The sequence below is a fragment of the Symphodus melops genome, assembly GCF_947650265.1.
Source record: "Symphodus melops genome assembly, chromosome: 1".
NCBI classification, from domain to species: Eukaryota; Metazoa; Chordata; class Actinopteri; order Labriformes; family Labridae; genus Symphodus; species Symphodus melops.
In genome coordinates this window covers 7,330,731-7,345,769 of record NC_136691.1, presented here as the reverse complement: position 1 = coordinate 7,345,769, position 15,039 = coordinate 7,330,731, and the positions used below count along the sequence as shown (strand labels likewise).

The 15,039-nt window shown below is 38.2% G+C and overlaps 1 protein-coding gene across 1 annotated transcript in view; it reads left to right on the top strand.

Moving 5' to 3' along the window:
* kcnk3a (potassium channel, subfamily K, member 3a) overlaps window positions 1-14,762 on the top strand; it is a 31,884-nt gene extending 17,122 nt beyond the window's left edge. Inside the window, exon 2 of the mRNA XM_079350542.1 lies at window positions 10,388-14,762. Within this exon, the coding sequence (XP_079206668.1) occupies window positions 10,388-11,307 (920 nt within the window). The 3' untranslated portion in view covers window positions 11,308-14,762. The remainder of the gene's footprint in view (window positions 1-10,387) is intronic.
* The last annotated feature ends 277 nt before the right edge of the window (window positions 14,763-15,039 follow it).

Sequence of the window (15,039 nt, the reverse complement as noted above, 5' to 3'; positions counted from 1 at the left end):
TACATTCAGTGCTTGTGAACGTCTCTAAAGGCTTCTTACTATAAGAAAAAAAAATACAAAATGCTCTCTTCCTCTTTTGCTCTGATTGCTCCGTTGGTTTGCATCAGAGAGAAAAAATGAAAAGAATAGAAACATATTTTCAGTGCTGAGGAGGATGAGCAGCAGCAGACAGGGTAGTTAGGGGTTCATGTAACGAGTTGATAAGATCCATTACTCCATTTAATTGCATCAGTCATTAAGTCAGGTGCCAGCATTAGCTTCATGCATCACATGGCATGTCATACGATATAGCTTTACAATGAGGCATCGAGCCGAGTCAGACAGCTCAGCCGAACGTTGATGGGCACTTATGTCACCTTGTAGAAAGCTCATGTCAGAGGACCACACGCGCATAACTCTCTTTGAGAGAGCGTTGATGGCATCATTGTAAGCGATAAAGCAGCCACACTTCTTCTCATGACGGTTTTGGACGGTGTATAATGTTTTCTTCACTCTGAGTCAAATCAAAAACAAAGACTAAACTTAATCATGAAGTCAGTCCTGGACTTGCCTGGGTTTAGCTATAAGCTTAAAAACGTTACATCATTTGGTTTGTTTTAATATTAAATCACTCATATTTCCTTTTCTGGTGACCAATCACAGTCTTTAACAATAGTTTTCCCCTCCAACATCAGACAAAGTTTGTTAGAAACATTTCTGATGTGACTGTCAGAAAGCCAAGACAACAATAAGACAACAATTAACATTTTTCCTTGCAAATGTTTGCTTGGCATAATTATTCTGTATTTATGTGACAAAGATATTTTTTTAAACAAGAGAGTTATTTTGAATAAACTCTTTAAGTTGTTTCTGGAGTCTTAAAACCTCTTGTGAAAATTATCTATGTAATGAGAAGGTTTGCATAAAAAAAACCCACACTATTAAAAGACAAAGTAACATGGCTGCCTTTAATCTATAGCCTACAAGACGGTCGCATTGTCAAATTAAAAATGTTTTTGTAAGCTGACACCGATGTCTATCATTGTTCATGTCCTCTCATTAAATCCAAATGTTTTTTCATATCTTCTTTATTTCCCTGAGTAAACTGATCCCAATGTGTTATGTTCCAGTTTAAGTATGCTTCCTCTTTGCCAGCACATGTCAGTTTAGGACAGCATCTGCTCCCTGAGAGCAGCTGAACAGGGGAAAAAGCGTGTATGCATATATCAGTGGAATCAGGTGTCAGAGGCAGGTGCCTGTGCTGCATGGGCTGCAAATAAAGAGCAAATACATCTGTTTGAATTAGAAACTAAGAGGCCAGAGAAGTAGAGAGAAGAGGAGGGCAGCTAGACAGATCTGCATGGAAAATAAATGTGAGTGAGCAGAGGCTCAAGATAGTAAGACAAGCTGCAGCTATTTTTAAAAAGAGCATTTAACTGAATAAAACATTACCCAGCTGCAGTCCAAATGACAGAAATCACAAGGCGTGAAATAGTTGTCAAATTATAGCACACTTGTTACAACACATATATTATGTTTTTAATGACCCATCTGGGACATTTTCTCAAATATTGGACCTAAGAGACCCCCCTCAAATGTGTCACGATTAACAAATACAAAATACTGTTGACGTGCACAGTCTGTTAGCAGTCACACGTACCCAAAAAACAAAATAGCTGTTTTTCAGAGAGCAAATGGATCAAAGGCAGTTAATAGTGTGTGAATTTTAGCAAGGGTCTCCTAATTCACACTTGGCCCAGTTCCTAGCCTAGATGCAAGTGTGTCTCTGCTCCCTTTCGACTCCCCAGAAATGTATCCTCGTCATCCTCCCCACCATCCATAAGCAGTGACATCTGTGACTAATTATGCTTACTGACGTCGAGGCAAAGTACTTCCCGGTCATATTTGTCCGATGTTCTCACAGCCACGTCAGAAATCCTCCATTAACACCAAAACAAGTTTGTTCTTTTGATTGTTTTACTGATTTTTATTGATCTTTATCGATTATATGAAAGTGGAAACTGTTTAGAAATTACTTCAAACAATCAAGCTCTCATATTCAGTCCAGTTTGTTAAACATCACATTATTCTAGTATCATTTGGAGGGAGAGAATCTTGACATTTTAACTATCTATCCACCAACCTGATCTTCAAACTTTCTGAACCAACAATTAAGTTTACATTACTGTTAGCTCAAACATTTAGCTGTTTATTCATAATCTTTAATTATTAAAAAAAAAACATTTCGTTATACATTTTCTTAGCGTTCACCTAACAAATTATCCAAGCTTCAGCAAAAAGATCAATTCTGAAGACAGTGGTTGGAAAATTGGCTAAGAAATCATGTCATTAATGTGTCATCTCTATTTTGTCTCAATTTATTTTAATTACAGGCAGTTAGAACAGTTTTATGGTACCCTCAAAAGTTTACAGCAGAGAATTAGCATGTGTTCCCTTCAAACATTTTTCCCAAGGTTATTATCATTATCATTAGACAGAATGTTTTTTTCTTCCTTGCCCTCACAGGCAGATAGCCTAAATGGAGCATGTGAAACAGAAACCTGGTATTTAAGTTGACCTCATAAAATCCTGGAGAGACATCCCAATACAGAAATCCCATATTAGAAATCACTACAAAGTTAAGAATACCTATACTACAAAAATGTGAGTTTTAGGTTAAAATACCTTCAACATGTGTTTCCTGCTTCCTTGCTTTTTTTCTCCTCTTTACCCTGTCCAGTCTTTCTCTTTACCCTGCTCCTCATTTCTCTACAGTGTTGTGTACTGTGTTTCCAGTCTTAAAGTAAATCTCAAAACAAATCCTTATCAACTGTGTATCAGGTACATAAATCACATGATTTATTTAATTAACAAACTCACCCAGAGATCTCACACTGCCTGGTATGCCTTATTGCTTACTGACCTCATGGAAAACTGCGGCCTGCCAAAGTATTCCTCTCATATCCCCTAAAAAGGAACCCAAGAAGTAATTTTGGAAATAGACCCTGATAGGGTTTTTTTTTTACAGTATAAAAACAAAGCATAAGACTTGCTGGTTGAATAAACACATAGATTTTGAGTTCTCCAACCTTAAACATGGTGAACGACATGACAATGAAAGGCTTTTTACTACCACACAGGTATATACAGCTTCAGCCAAAGCTCTGTGATCTAACTGCTGGTCCCTTTGGTCTGCAGGCTTGTGATGCTTCAGTGTTTGGGCATCAGCTGTGAGCTGGACGATGGCACATGCTCCAAGGCCAGATTTGGAGCACACACAGGGGTACCCGAGTTAAAGTGAACCCAGACAGACACTTTGCCAATGTGCTGTTTCATCTTACGTTACATCAGATTGATTGTGACGAATACATCACATCATTGCACAAAACAATTAACAAACATCAGTACTACACTTGTATGCTTGTCATATACATGAGGAGCTTCTGAATGAACAGTCAATCCTGCAAGAAGTGGAAAATCTTCCTCGGCTATTGTGCTGAGTGTAGTTCTGTGAACAACATATGATCCAATTTATCAAATATTAATCTAAACTATGCTGTGTGGGGAAACTACTCTATTTGGTTACAATGAACTTGAACTTTTCGCTCAAATGTGTTGACCCGTCACAGCTGCTGTCACCAAGTCATACATTTTTAACTGGGTCCTCATCTGACACCCTAACATGCAGGGTGGTTTGTTTGTGTCTTCTGAAATTAGCTTAACCCACACAGAAAAAAGAACCCTGTTTTCTTGAACCCTTTCTGAAAAATGGTCTTAGATATCTTTGTATGTTGCAAGAGCCGTTTAAAAGGCTTTTAACAACAAACTGATTCATTATTTGCGTTACGTATAAAAGTCTAACACACTTAAACGGATACTTCACCCATTTACATGAAGCTTTGTATCATTAGAAACACGGTAGTAGTGTTGAATGGTCGTGAATCCAGCCCTCATTTTGCCCTGAGACGAGAAAAATGCAAAACTGCAAAAAGCGTCATTTTGCATCACATGAAGAAAACTTCCAGGCAAAGAAGTTATTCGTTATTCTCAGTTATCTAAAAAGAAAATGAAATCGATTAACTGAGGGTACGATAATAATTTGCAAATCACTGCGGTACCTCTAAGTCAGAACCACTAACTGCATATTAAAACAGACAGCGCTTCTCTGTCTCCATCCATTGTACTGAATTGAAGTTAAAGTTTCTCTGTGATGGACGCTGACATATCAAGTTGGTGACTTCATTTTGAGCCAAGACATGCACCGAAGGGATCGACGGCTCGAACTGCAGAAGTGATGACTGCAGCACACATTAAACTTCCCAATAAAACGTCATAGAGTCATCTGAAAGGTACAGTCCACAGCACAACAGATGCTTGTGTTCGTTTGAAGCAGACACTTTGTTTGAAGGTATTGTTAGTATTTCTCGTGTTTTTTTCTCTCCTTCGTTACTTCTGCTGGATTTTTGTGATAGCAAATAGCTAATTCAAAACAAAACTATTCTGAAAGATGAACATTCTTTCATACAAAGTTTTGATTCACATAAGAGTCATGGGTCAAAGCTATAGGCAGAGTATTTGAGGGAGGCGGAAAGCAGAGCTGTGTGTTTGAATAAACAATTACGGGGTCATCTGGAGTTTTAGGTGTGGGGCTCTGTGGGGCTCTGTGGGGCCATGCTTTCAACAGAGATGAGACTAAATGTGTGGGAAAAAGAAGATCAGAGTTCATTATTTTACAGAAAATTTTTGGGTGCTAGCCAAATGGAAATGTCTGATGCCTTGAAGTGGACAAGATTTGCAGTTTGCCAGGTCGTGTAATGGTGTCCTCGGTCAGATGCAGCTGGAGATGAAAGTGAGCTGTGAGAAGAAGGACTTCTGGGAAAAGGATTGGACTGCTGCTCTGTACAGAACACATCACATGATCAGTGTTTATTTGTACAGGGATACTGAGCGTTCTTGTTCTGTACAGTATATTCAGGATGGCGTAAACGCAGATAAGAGTGACGTCATGCCACCTGTACAAGGAAAAACTAGGCTGACCATATAGGGCTGAATGTTGTGAATGTGTGCAACACCTCTGAAGACTCAAACGTCACTAGAGGAATCTGTTTACTGACCGCTACAGTCATACAAGCTTACAGTAATGACTCCTTACTAGGAACATACTTCATTTATTGCATTCACTAGTCTTCAGAAGGAAAAATAATTGTGCTTCAAAACTAAATGTGTCTGTTTTAAGAGCATGCCATCTAAAAGGTACAGCTCAGCTTTATTTTAAAGTGGAGTTGTATCTTTTGTACAGTGTGGTTGAAAGTTTTTTCTTGATTAAGGTCTAGTATCAAAACATGATGCCAATATGTTTTATAAATTACAAAGTTGGCTGGAGTTTAGCTGTGAGTGTTTAATGAACTCATTACTCTCCTTCACACCTTTCTCATGAAACAGATGTGCGATGGATTTCTCTGTACTACAGCATATTCAAACCCAACACGCTGTGTGCCTGATTTGATTTTAATGGAAACATTGTGATATGTGGCTCATCAGTTTTACAAATTATTCCAAAACACTACCTGATATAGTTAGCTGATATGTGAAGAATTCAATTCTTGCAAAATAATTGAAATGCATGCATTTGCAACATAAGTTGGAGAAATCTTGAATGAATCAATTGTTTATAAGTTATTTGAAGCAGTGGACTTTAAGGCTACTTTAGACAACATAGTAACACTCAGCTATCTATTAAGTTCTGGCAAAAGTCTTGACATAAGGAATTCTAGTTTTGCAGCAGCGAACGTCACCCTTACAGTTCAGTGAGTCTTTAAACAAGTCTACTGTTCCCTTTAAAGCTGAACAGCAAACACTTTGTGAATTATTCCTTAAGTGATTATCCACATTTTCTTTTATTAAAGCTCTCTAATTATTTAAAGACAACACAATCCACTGTTTACTCCTTTACCTCTCAGAGCAGAGTGAAACCCTGCACCACACACCCTGGTTAGTGTACTATACAGTGTGACTCTGGCTTGTCTCCAGGGTACAGAGACGTCTCAGGATATCAGTCACTACTGAAGCCTGCAGAGAGACCCAGCAGCCAGCATTCCTCTAACCATAATGCATACCAAGAGGTTTTCTCTCCCGAGACCTCGAAGAGTCTGTGGAGCCTTTTTGTTTGAAGAACTGTATGTGACTACAACATGTCTCATGATTTGTAATGCCAGTTGCAGTTAAGGAACAGAGGTACGACACTGGTCTCTAAATGGACCTTTTTGTATGTATGTCTTAAGTACTTTTTGTTGGGATCATGCAAATTGGTTTTCAACAGCTTCTCCTATTTACAAAGTGCTGATAAATGATCTCCTGATAACTGCCCTCTCCTCTCTGAGGTTAGCTGATGTGCCTGATGAATAGGCTGTGCTCCTTTTCTTGTTGGTGAGAACAAACTGTTCCTGGTAATCAGTGAACATTTAATTGAGTAACAGAGAACCAAAGCCCTTCTAGGCACATTGTGCCAGACTTTCATGTATTTTTAAAGCAGTCTTTATCTCTATCTAATGAGTAATTAGTACTGTAACTCCAGAGTAGGTACCTGAGTAACCAACGTTCATTATTTCTTCTCGTGCAAAAAAAGAGCGTGAGGGCACCAAAAATATAGTTTACGCTTGGATTTGCTTGGTTTGGTGTTGTGCCTTCATGCCATTGTTAACAATGAGTGTTTTCTGTGGCTTTCAACCTGTTTATGTGAACATGATACCTTAAGAATGTCTGGACCAATTCTTCAAGCATTGACTTGGACTCTTAAATAAACTAGTTAACATGGAGTGCTCAAAGGTCACTGTCAAGATATTACCTCAACATTTTAAAACAACAAAAATTTATGAAATAAAATAAAACAAAAATGTGAAGGACAGTTGTATTTGAATCTAAAAGATTCATGGACTATATAGATAGAAAACACATCTTTACCAGTTGGCGTAAGCACACAACAACAGTTTGCTAACTTTGTTAACTTCATTTCTGGATCTTGACTGTGGTAAGCTTCAAATGGGGCTAAACTGAACATTGCAGGCAATGTCCCCTGCAGGCCAATTTAGATCTGTTGTACAATAAAGAAGAAAACCTTGGGAAACTATTCCAATCTAATTTCACTTGCATATTAAAAAACATAGAACATTTTGTACATAGAACATACAAAAAAAGAAATGAACTTAACTTGGATGCTGCTTGAAGCATCAATGATTTCATTGGCATTACAACAGCACTATTAATAGAAAAACTACTCATTTAGAAAGTCAGTGTGTTAACAAGTCTCCACACTGATTAAAGCGGCACACTAAAAATGAATACATGAGAGGATTCTAAAATGTGTAAAATTGTATCTTTAAATTAGAAAATAATGGCAGCTTTTAAAAGAGTGATAGCATTTAAATATATCCTTTGGGAGCATTTCGACCCTCTCTGAAGTGATTTATTTTAATGCATTTAAACCAGGACCATTAGTCTGTTGCTAGAGGTTTAAGCTTAGGTGACTGGTTGTGAATTAGGATTCCCTAAAGAAAGGCAGCATGGAGGAGGGAATGAGATTTCAAGTTTATTGCACCTGTGTTCTGTTGATATTTCTAAGCCTCTCCTGCTCGTTTGTTTTCTCTCATTCGACTTTCAAAGGCTTTAATTGCCCTACAGTCTTATATAAATGTTACATTTTAAATTATAATCAAAGAAATAAGATTATAAAATAATTGACCCCAGGTTGTTGAAAAGTATGCTATTCCTTCTATATGATGCAACATTTATTCAATTAATAGAGGGATTGGGCTGATTTAAGAGGGAGTTATTGTTTGCTCAGGAATAACCTGATAGGCTAAAATTTCCCAGATGTCTCCTCATTTTTTAGTCTGGCTCGCCATAAAATATGTGCAAATACACGTGACTGCATGTGTTCAATATTTATGCTTCAGCTGCAGGCAGCCAGTGCTAGAACTGGGGATTTTCAGATGTTAATGAAACCATTTTGTTTCATTATTTTTTTCACCTTTCAGAGCAGAAATGTTGCTCTCTGCTGAGAGAAAGTTGTATCAATAAGTAAGGTCCATTACCTGCTTTTTGTAAACATAACGATGAGCATGGCCTTGTTACCTGCTCTTTTATTAATGTTAACAGACAAACAGTAAGGTCCTTTATCTGCTTTTTGTAAAGTATCTCGAGAAAACACCTGTTATGAATTGACGCTATACAAATAAAGATTGATTGATTGAAAGTAAGAGAGATGTCTGGTGGATATGGTGACTTTTGCCTGGGTGCCTGAACAAGCCATTCATGGAGGCATCATTTCTCATGATAACTTTGTCACTTTTGTGAGGCCGGGGAGGACAGGAGAGGAGGATGAGTCTGTCATGCAACCTCTCCACTCTCTCAGACAGCGGCAGGACTGCTGGCCCTGTCACCTCCGGCTCCTGTGTGTGCTGGTGACGAGCGTAGCTGTCACTCCAGTTGTCCCAATGTCTCAATAAGCAGCTCTCTGCTGCTAATAGATCATGACAGGCCAGCAGATCAGCGTCCATGCTCACCTGAAAAACTGTACTGCTCTTACTGTACTCAAAGGTAAAATAAGTGCACCTGCAGTAACCCTGTATTTGTTGCATTTAGCCAATACTATTATATAAAGAAAAATAATCTGACAAGATTAAACAAGTGAATGCTATTTAGGATTTTTTTTTTTAATGCAATGCTCGATGAGAACAAAACACACTTTTGAAATAGCCAAAGGAAATGAATATACATACAGAATACTGAGCCAGAATTTGAAACAGATGAAGTTGCCAAAATGTATATAACCATAACACTTTGAAATATTAAAGGGAGGGTTGGTCATTTTCTCCAGAAACACGTTTTAAGATTTTGTCTGAACTTGTCTTTAGGTCCTGACAGAAAGACAAAATAATAAATGAAATATACGTAGCTGAACAATATCTCATTTGATGGACAAACTGTTTAAATGTTAACACTTATCAAAACTTACATTACAAATGAAAAACTCGCAACAATAGAATACAAAAAAATAAAAAGTAAAATATAAAATACCATGGATTAAATAAAAGTAAGTTCAGAAGTGATTTAAAAGACAAAACTGATGCAGCAACGAAGTTTCTCAGGCAGCTTGTTCCTCAGCTGAGAGGCCTGAACAGCAAATGGATGAAAAAAAGCAACGTCCATCTGTTTTAAAATCGATTCACACTGCAGGACAGTGGCTGACAAAAAATAAAAAATAAAATAAAAAATAAAAAGTTTTGGTGTCACATCTGCAGATACACGGCCATCTTTAAAGTCGTCCATCAGCTGGTGAATGAGTCCTTTCGGTGAAAGGGGCCATAATGAATCAACTTATGATCAGGACAGAGTCCTCTTCAGTTATCTCTTTGTCATCAGATAAAAATATGAGACTACAAAACAGGCAATGATACTTAGAAGCATTATGTGTCCCCGCTTGGCACCAGGTCAGGTTTTTCCTTGCACAAGGAGATACATCAACCTTAATGACTCTCATGTTGGCGACACATTTGGGAGAGCTTTAAACAGATTTGGCATCAGACAGACAGATGGCTTTACGGCACGGATCAGAGTGACAATAAAACCAGAGCCTTTAGAATTAAATCAACTCTCAGTAATTAAATTTCAACTGTTGGTCAACCTTTTCCATTTGCTGATCTCTTTGTTATTACGCACGTCATCTTCCTGCTCCTGTGTGCAACAGGTCCACATGAAGGGGAATAAATTGTAGATGGTAATGATGCCACATGCGAGTGCACTCTATCCTTTGGGACAGTAGGAGGGGAAAGATAATGTCAGGAAATAAAAGGTTGAACAAATGTATCATAGAGTTCTTTAGTGTGAGGGCATACTGAGTCATTCTACCTTTCTGAGGATCAGTTGTTGGACTTTATAGTATTCTTCAGAAAACTCACTGTTGCTAAAGGGTTTTTCAGTCTGAAGACTCAAAGGATTGCTGGCTAAAGACTGATTTAATTAGCCAGAAAAAAAATACATCTGATGAAAAAAGTAGCGGACTAATAAGGTATATACTAAAGCATTCATTAGCTGGAACCACTCTGCAGGCTGCAATTGTCAATGAATTATTCAAGCTGTGGTTCCCATACTGTACCTGACATCAATACTTGGTCATTCCTATTTCCACACTGCTTTGCATTCTCATCTTCAATTGTCACTGTGAAATTTTGAGTCTTTGAACGTATCTGAAGAGCTGCTAAGCGAATACAAATCAGTTCTAGCCGTCTTGCCAAGATTGGACTATCGTTCCCAGCCTCAAGCCTTCTAACCTCAGGTCCCTGTCCGATGCTTTGTAGAATTAATTAGTTCCTCATGAGTAACCCTGCTACTTTCTCTCTTTTCTCCTCAGGATATGGCCATGCAGCCCCCAGCACAGATGTAGGGAAGGTGTTCTGCATGGTCTACGCCCTCCTGGGTATCCCTCTCACTTTGGTCATGTTCCAGAGCGTGGGTGAGAGAATCAACACCTTTGTAAGGTATCTGCTCCACCGCTTGAAGAAGTGCCTTGGTATGAGGCATACTGAGGTCTCCTTGGTCAATATGGTGATCATTGGCTCCATATCCTGCATGAGCACACTGTGTGTAGGAGCCATGGCCTTCTCGCACTTTGAGGGATGGAGCTTCTTTCATGCTTTCTATTACTGCTTTATCACACTTACCACCATCGGCTTTGGGGATTATGTAGCTTTGCAGAAGGGACAGGCGCTGCAGACCAAACCAGATTATGTGGCCTTCAGCTTCATCTACATCCTTACCGGCTTGGCTGTGATTGGAGCCTTCCTCAACTTAGCAGTACTGCGGTTCATGACCATGAATGCAGAGGACGAGAAAAGGGATGCAGAGCAGAGGGCTCTTCTGGCTCATAATGGTCAGGCAGGGAGACACATCCATTGCTCCATAGATCCAGCCTCCTCCTCCTCCACGCCATCTGGGTGTGGTGGAGGAAGCGGAGTTGGAGGCAGTGGTGGAGGGGCGGCAAGCAGGGGTCTGCGTAACGTTTATGCGGAAGTTCTACACTTTCAGTCCATGTGCTCCTGTCTTTGGTACAAGAGTAGAGAGAAGCTGCAATACTCTATACCCATGATCATCCCACGTGACCTCTCAAACTCCGATACCTACATGGAACAGGGGGAGGCGTATTCCAATCCCTTCCACTCGAATGGCTGTGTGTGCAGCCTTCAGCGCCACTCGGGCATCAGCTCTGTTTCCACTGGTCTACACAGCATCAATACCTACAGGAGACTCAATAAACGCAGGAGTTCCATTTAAACCTGGTGGACATTATGCTCCATGGTGAACACATCTCCTGACCGAACGAGAGGCCGGATCTCTGATGTTTACATCATTCTGGCAATGAAGAACCTGCAGGATACAGCCATGTTTTTAACTGCCATTAGCTAAGCATAAACCATTGAGGACTAACATCATTACTTGCATCTCTGAGAAATAATGCTTATGGTTGTTTAGAGGAAGCTTTTGTTTCAATAACTATGAAACTGTTGCTATTAAGAACATGGGAGAAAACACAAGTGAAGCTCTGAATTTTAACATCTAACACCATAGTATTGAATTCAGTAATTTACTTGGTCAAATGACAAATAAAAAGGGACAACATACACTGTGATATGTGTTTTTAGATAGATCGGGGTTGTGGTAACTGTATATAAAGCCCTTTGAAGGAATATTTTATTAAGTACACTTTTCTTTCCTAAAGGGATCTTTGGTTGTAAGTTGTAATTGTTATACCCACTTCCGAGAAATATAAATGTGTATATATTTGGACACTTCACATGGTGGTGATATGGAGAAAAAAGCCTATTTTTTCAGTGAAAGTTTTCATAAAAGTTCTCACTCTCTGTCCCTTTGTTTCTGTAACTGATGTGCCGGTTCAAGCCAATGTTTCTGATCAGCTTCATCTTTTGTCCTTAAATGAAAGTCATATTGACTGATTGTTTTCAATGATGGTGACAGAGCAGGTTTTGCCCAAATGTCTTTTTGAAAGATGCAATACTTTTTAACAGTTGGTGGGATCGAAATTGTGACAATATTTCTAACCGCTACGACTCTCTCTCAGCCCTTTCAGACATCACTGTTGTATGTACAATGTATTTGTTTCCCATGGTTTCTTTACTATACCTACATCTCACATAATAAACATTATATAAGAACTAGATATAGCCACCAGACTTCACCTTTTGGTTGATGGGATATTATTTTTAAAGCCCAATTTGACATTTTTGCCATCAGCATTTTCATTCTTAAGAGCGGCAAGGAGTTAGCGAATGCAAGGCAGTAAGTTAATCCATAGTATCTCTGGTTATCAACAATTATTAGTTATTAGTTTATTTACTTATGCTAGGTCATCTGATACACTACATTATCAACAAATGTTAGATCTAGATTGCATCTCAAAATTACAGTAAATGGGTGGTAATTGGATAAAAAAATGTTGACATAGTTTTAGCTTTAACTCCAAGGGCCAGATCCAGAAAAAGGATTGTGCTGCTTTTGCAGGCACTAAACCTGATCAAATGAGAGAAAACAATAGCTTGGAATGAACAGAGCATCTGCAAAGGGTAAAATGCATGTAAACTGCTCACAAATGATACTCCTAAATAGATTACCGTGTACGTCCCTTTTACATGCATGTGAAATAGGACATATTAAAATGTTGCTACAAAATTGCCCCCTCCTATGCAATTAAGGCTTGATGCAAATACCATCACATCCACAATTTCCAGCACTAATATCCACAAGCAGGACACTAGCCCTTTTTAGACTGCTTTTTGCCAAAATGCCATAACTAAGCTCAGCCATCGTCACGTCTTTCTACATTCATAATGATGGCATAATATTGGTGCCCCAGTCTATGAATTAACATCGTGTTTTGGTGTGGATGCACAGCAGGAGCATCACATAGAACACACACAAAACTGCACTTCACATGCTGAGGGGGGATCATTTTGTCCACAAATATTGCAGCTTGAAAAGGCAGTCTAAATAGTGCTAGTGAGGCTATTTTTCGTAGCCTATTTTTCTGTATCACAAAGGGCTTTACATGAAAAATAAATGTAACAGCAACAACATGACTCCCTTCCCCACCCACCCCACAATACAAGAACTGAGGTAAGATATAACTAGATAAAAAACAGATGCTGACAGACTGAAGAAATACTATCATTAATTCTTAGGAAACACAGGCGGTTATAATGTTAAAATTCCCGTTGGAAAATCGCAATAATAAAATTAAGGAATTGAAACAATAAGAAGGTCATCCATAAGTATACAAGTAGCATCAACACATTCTAGTTCAGCCAAATCTTTCAAAATAAAAGTCCACTTGTTAAGCTGTTGAAATGCTTCATTATGATAGGGTCATATCAGGAAATGCAATGATTTCGGCACTAGTTTAACACTCAGGATGTGGCGGGATATTTCAAGACTAGCATCAAATAAAGTTGAAAAAGTTTCCTCTCCTCCCCTTGCTCATCCTCTTTATGGGACAAGACAGTTCTAGCAGCTCAGAATAAAGGATGCAGAGCAATTTTCACCCACATTCAAACAGGAGTTAACTGCACGGAGCAGAACACCTGTGGAGCCCTGCTGAAAACAGTGTATCATTAGCGGAGGTTCTTTTGGGAATAGGGTGCTAAAACGGGGCAAGTCACTGGGTGCTATTATTGCGCAATTCATGGTGCTATTATGCACAATCCATTCTTAGTGGATCTGGCCCTATGTTATAGTGAATTAAAGTCCTTAACAACCATTTTCATGTTACATGGGGCTGTGCTAGTAATATTTCAATTAAAAGGTAACCATAAGAGCATATCCTGTATTTTCACATGTGTTGTATTTATATGTAGATGATAACATATAATTTGAATATCATGCTGAATGACACTAGGCTTGAAAGTAATGATTTTGACCACACACTCATTAGAATAAAGAATAAAGTTAGAATGGTCTTCAATTGTTTGAAAATAAGGGTCATTTTCTAACGGACCAATCTACATCCATTTCTTTTATACAGTCTATTGCTGCTGGTTGTAAGTCTAAAAGGAGCACAAGTATACCATTATAGCTTAACTAAGAGTGTGCGAGCTCAACATGGTAGAGATTCATATCTTGTTCACTGCTGCACCTTAGAAAACTGTTGTATTATGCTTTAGGACACTGGAATTCAGTAAACGTTTGTTTTATTTTATTGTTTCACCTTTTGTTTTGTTTTGTAAATTAGAAGTCCTGCATAATCATTTCTTGTGTTATCAATCTGACATGTGTGTCTACATATAAAGATGTTATATTGTGATATATTGACAATAAATGCAGTCAACCTAATAAATAAATGGCCTCAGAATTTGCACCACATGCACTTAGTGGGCTTTGTTGCAGCCCCAAAAACACTTGATTTAGCCACTTGAGGTCTTCATGCTGTTTTATCAATTGTTTAAGACCTTCTGAAGGACTTTTCTTACATAGTCTTTATTTTATTTATTGGTCAATTTTGTAGGTTTACTTTACAGTGTCTAAACATTTAAGTAATTCAAAATGAATTAAAAATACATATGCATTTTTTTTTTTCCACTGGAAGATTCTTAATTGTCTGATAGCATTGATAAACATCGCTCATGAACTGAAGCAGAGACTGCAGTCGACTGTGTGTGGCTCTACATGTACCATGTTTTCTCTTTCATCATAATAAAATATCTCATTTTAAACAGAAATGTATTAGTTTGACTTCTCATTTGAGTATTTCTTTTTGTGTAGTCATATATTTCATGTTTCAAGTACAGCCAAAAAAGACAAAAGATCAGGGACACAAAACATTATTAACATTTGGTCTTTTCCCAGTTATTCAACACAAAGGCTCGATGATTTATAACTTTTAAATGTTTCAGCAATTTATTATTTATGTATTAGATGGTGATAAATGTTGATAAATTTGTGCACAGTTAACAGACCCTATTGTCATCATATATAGCGACATGAATCACCAGATTT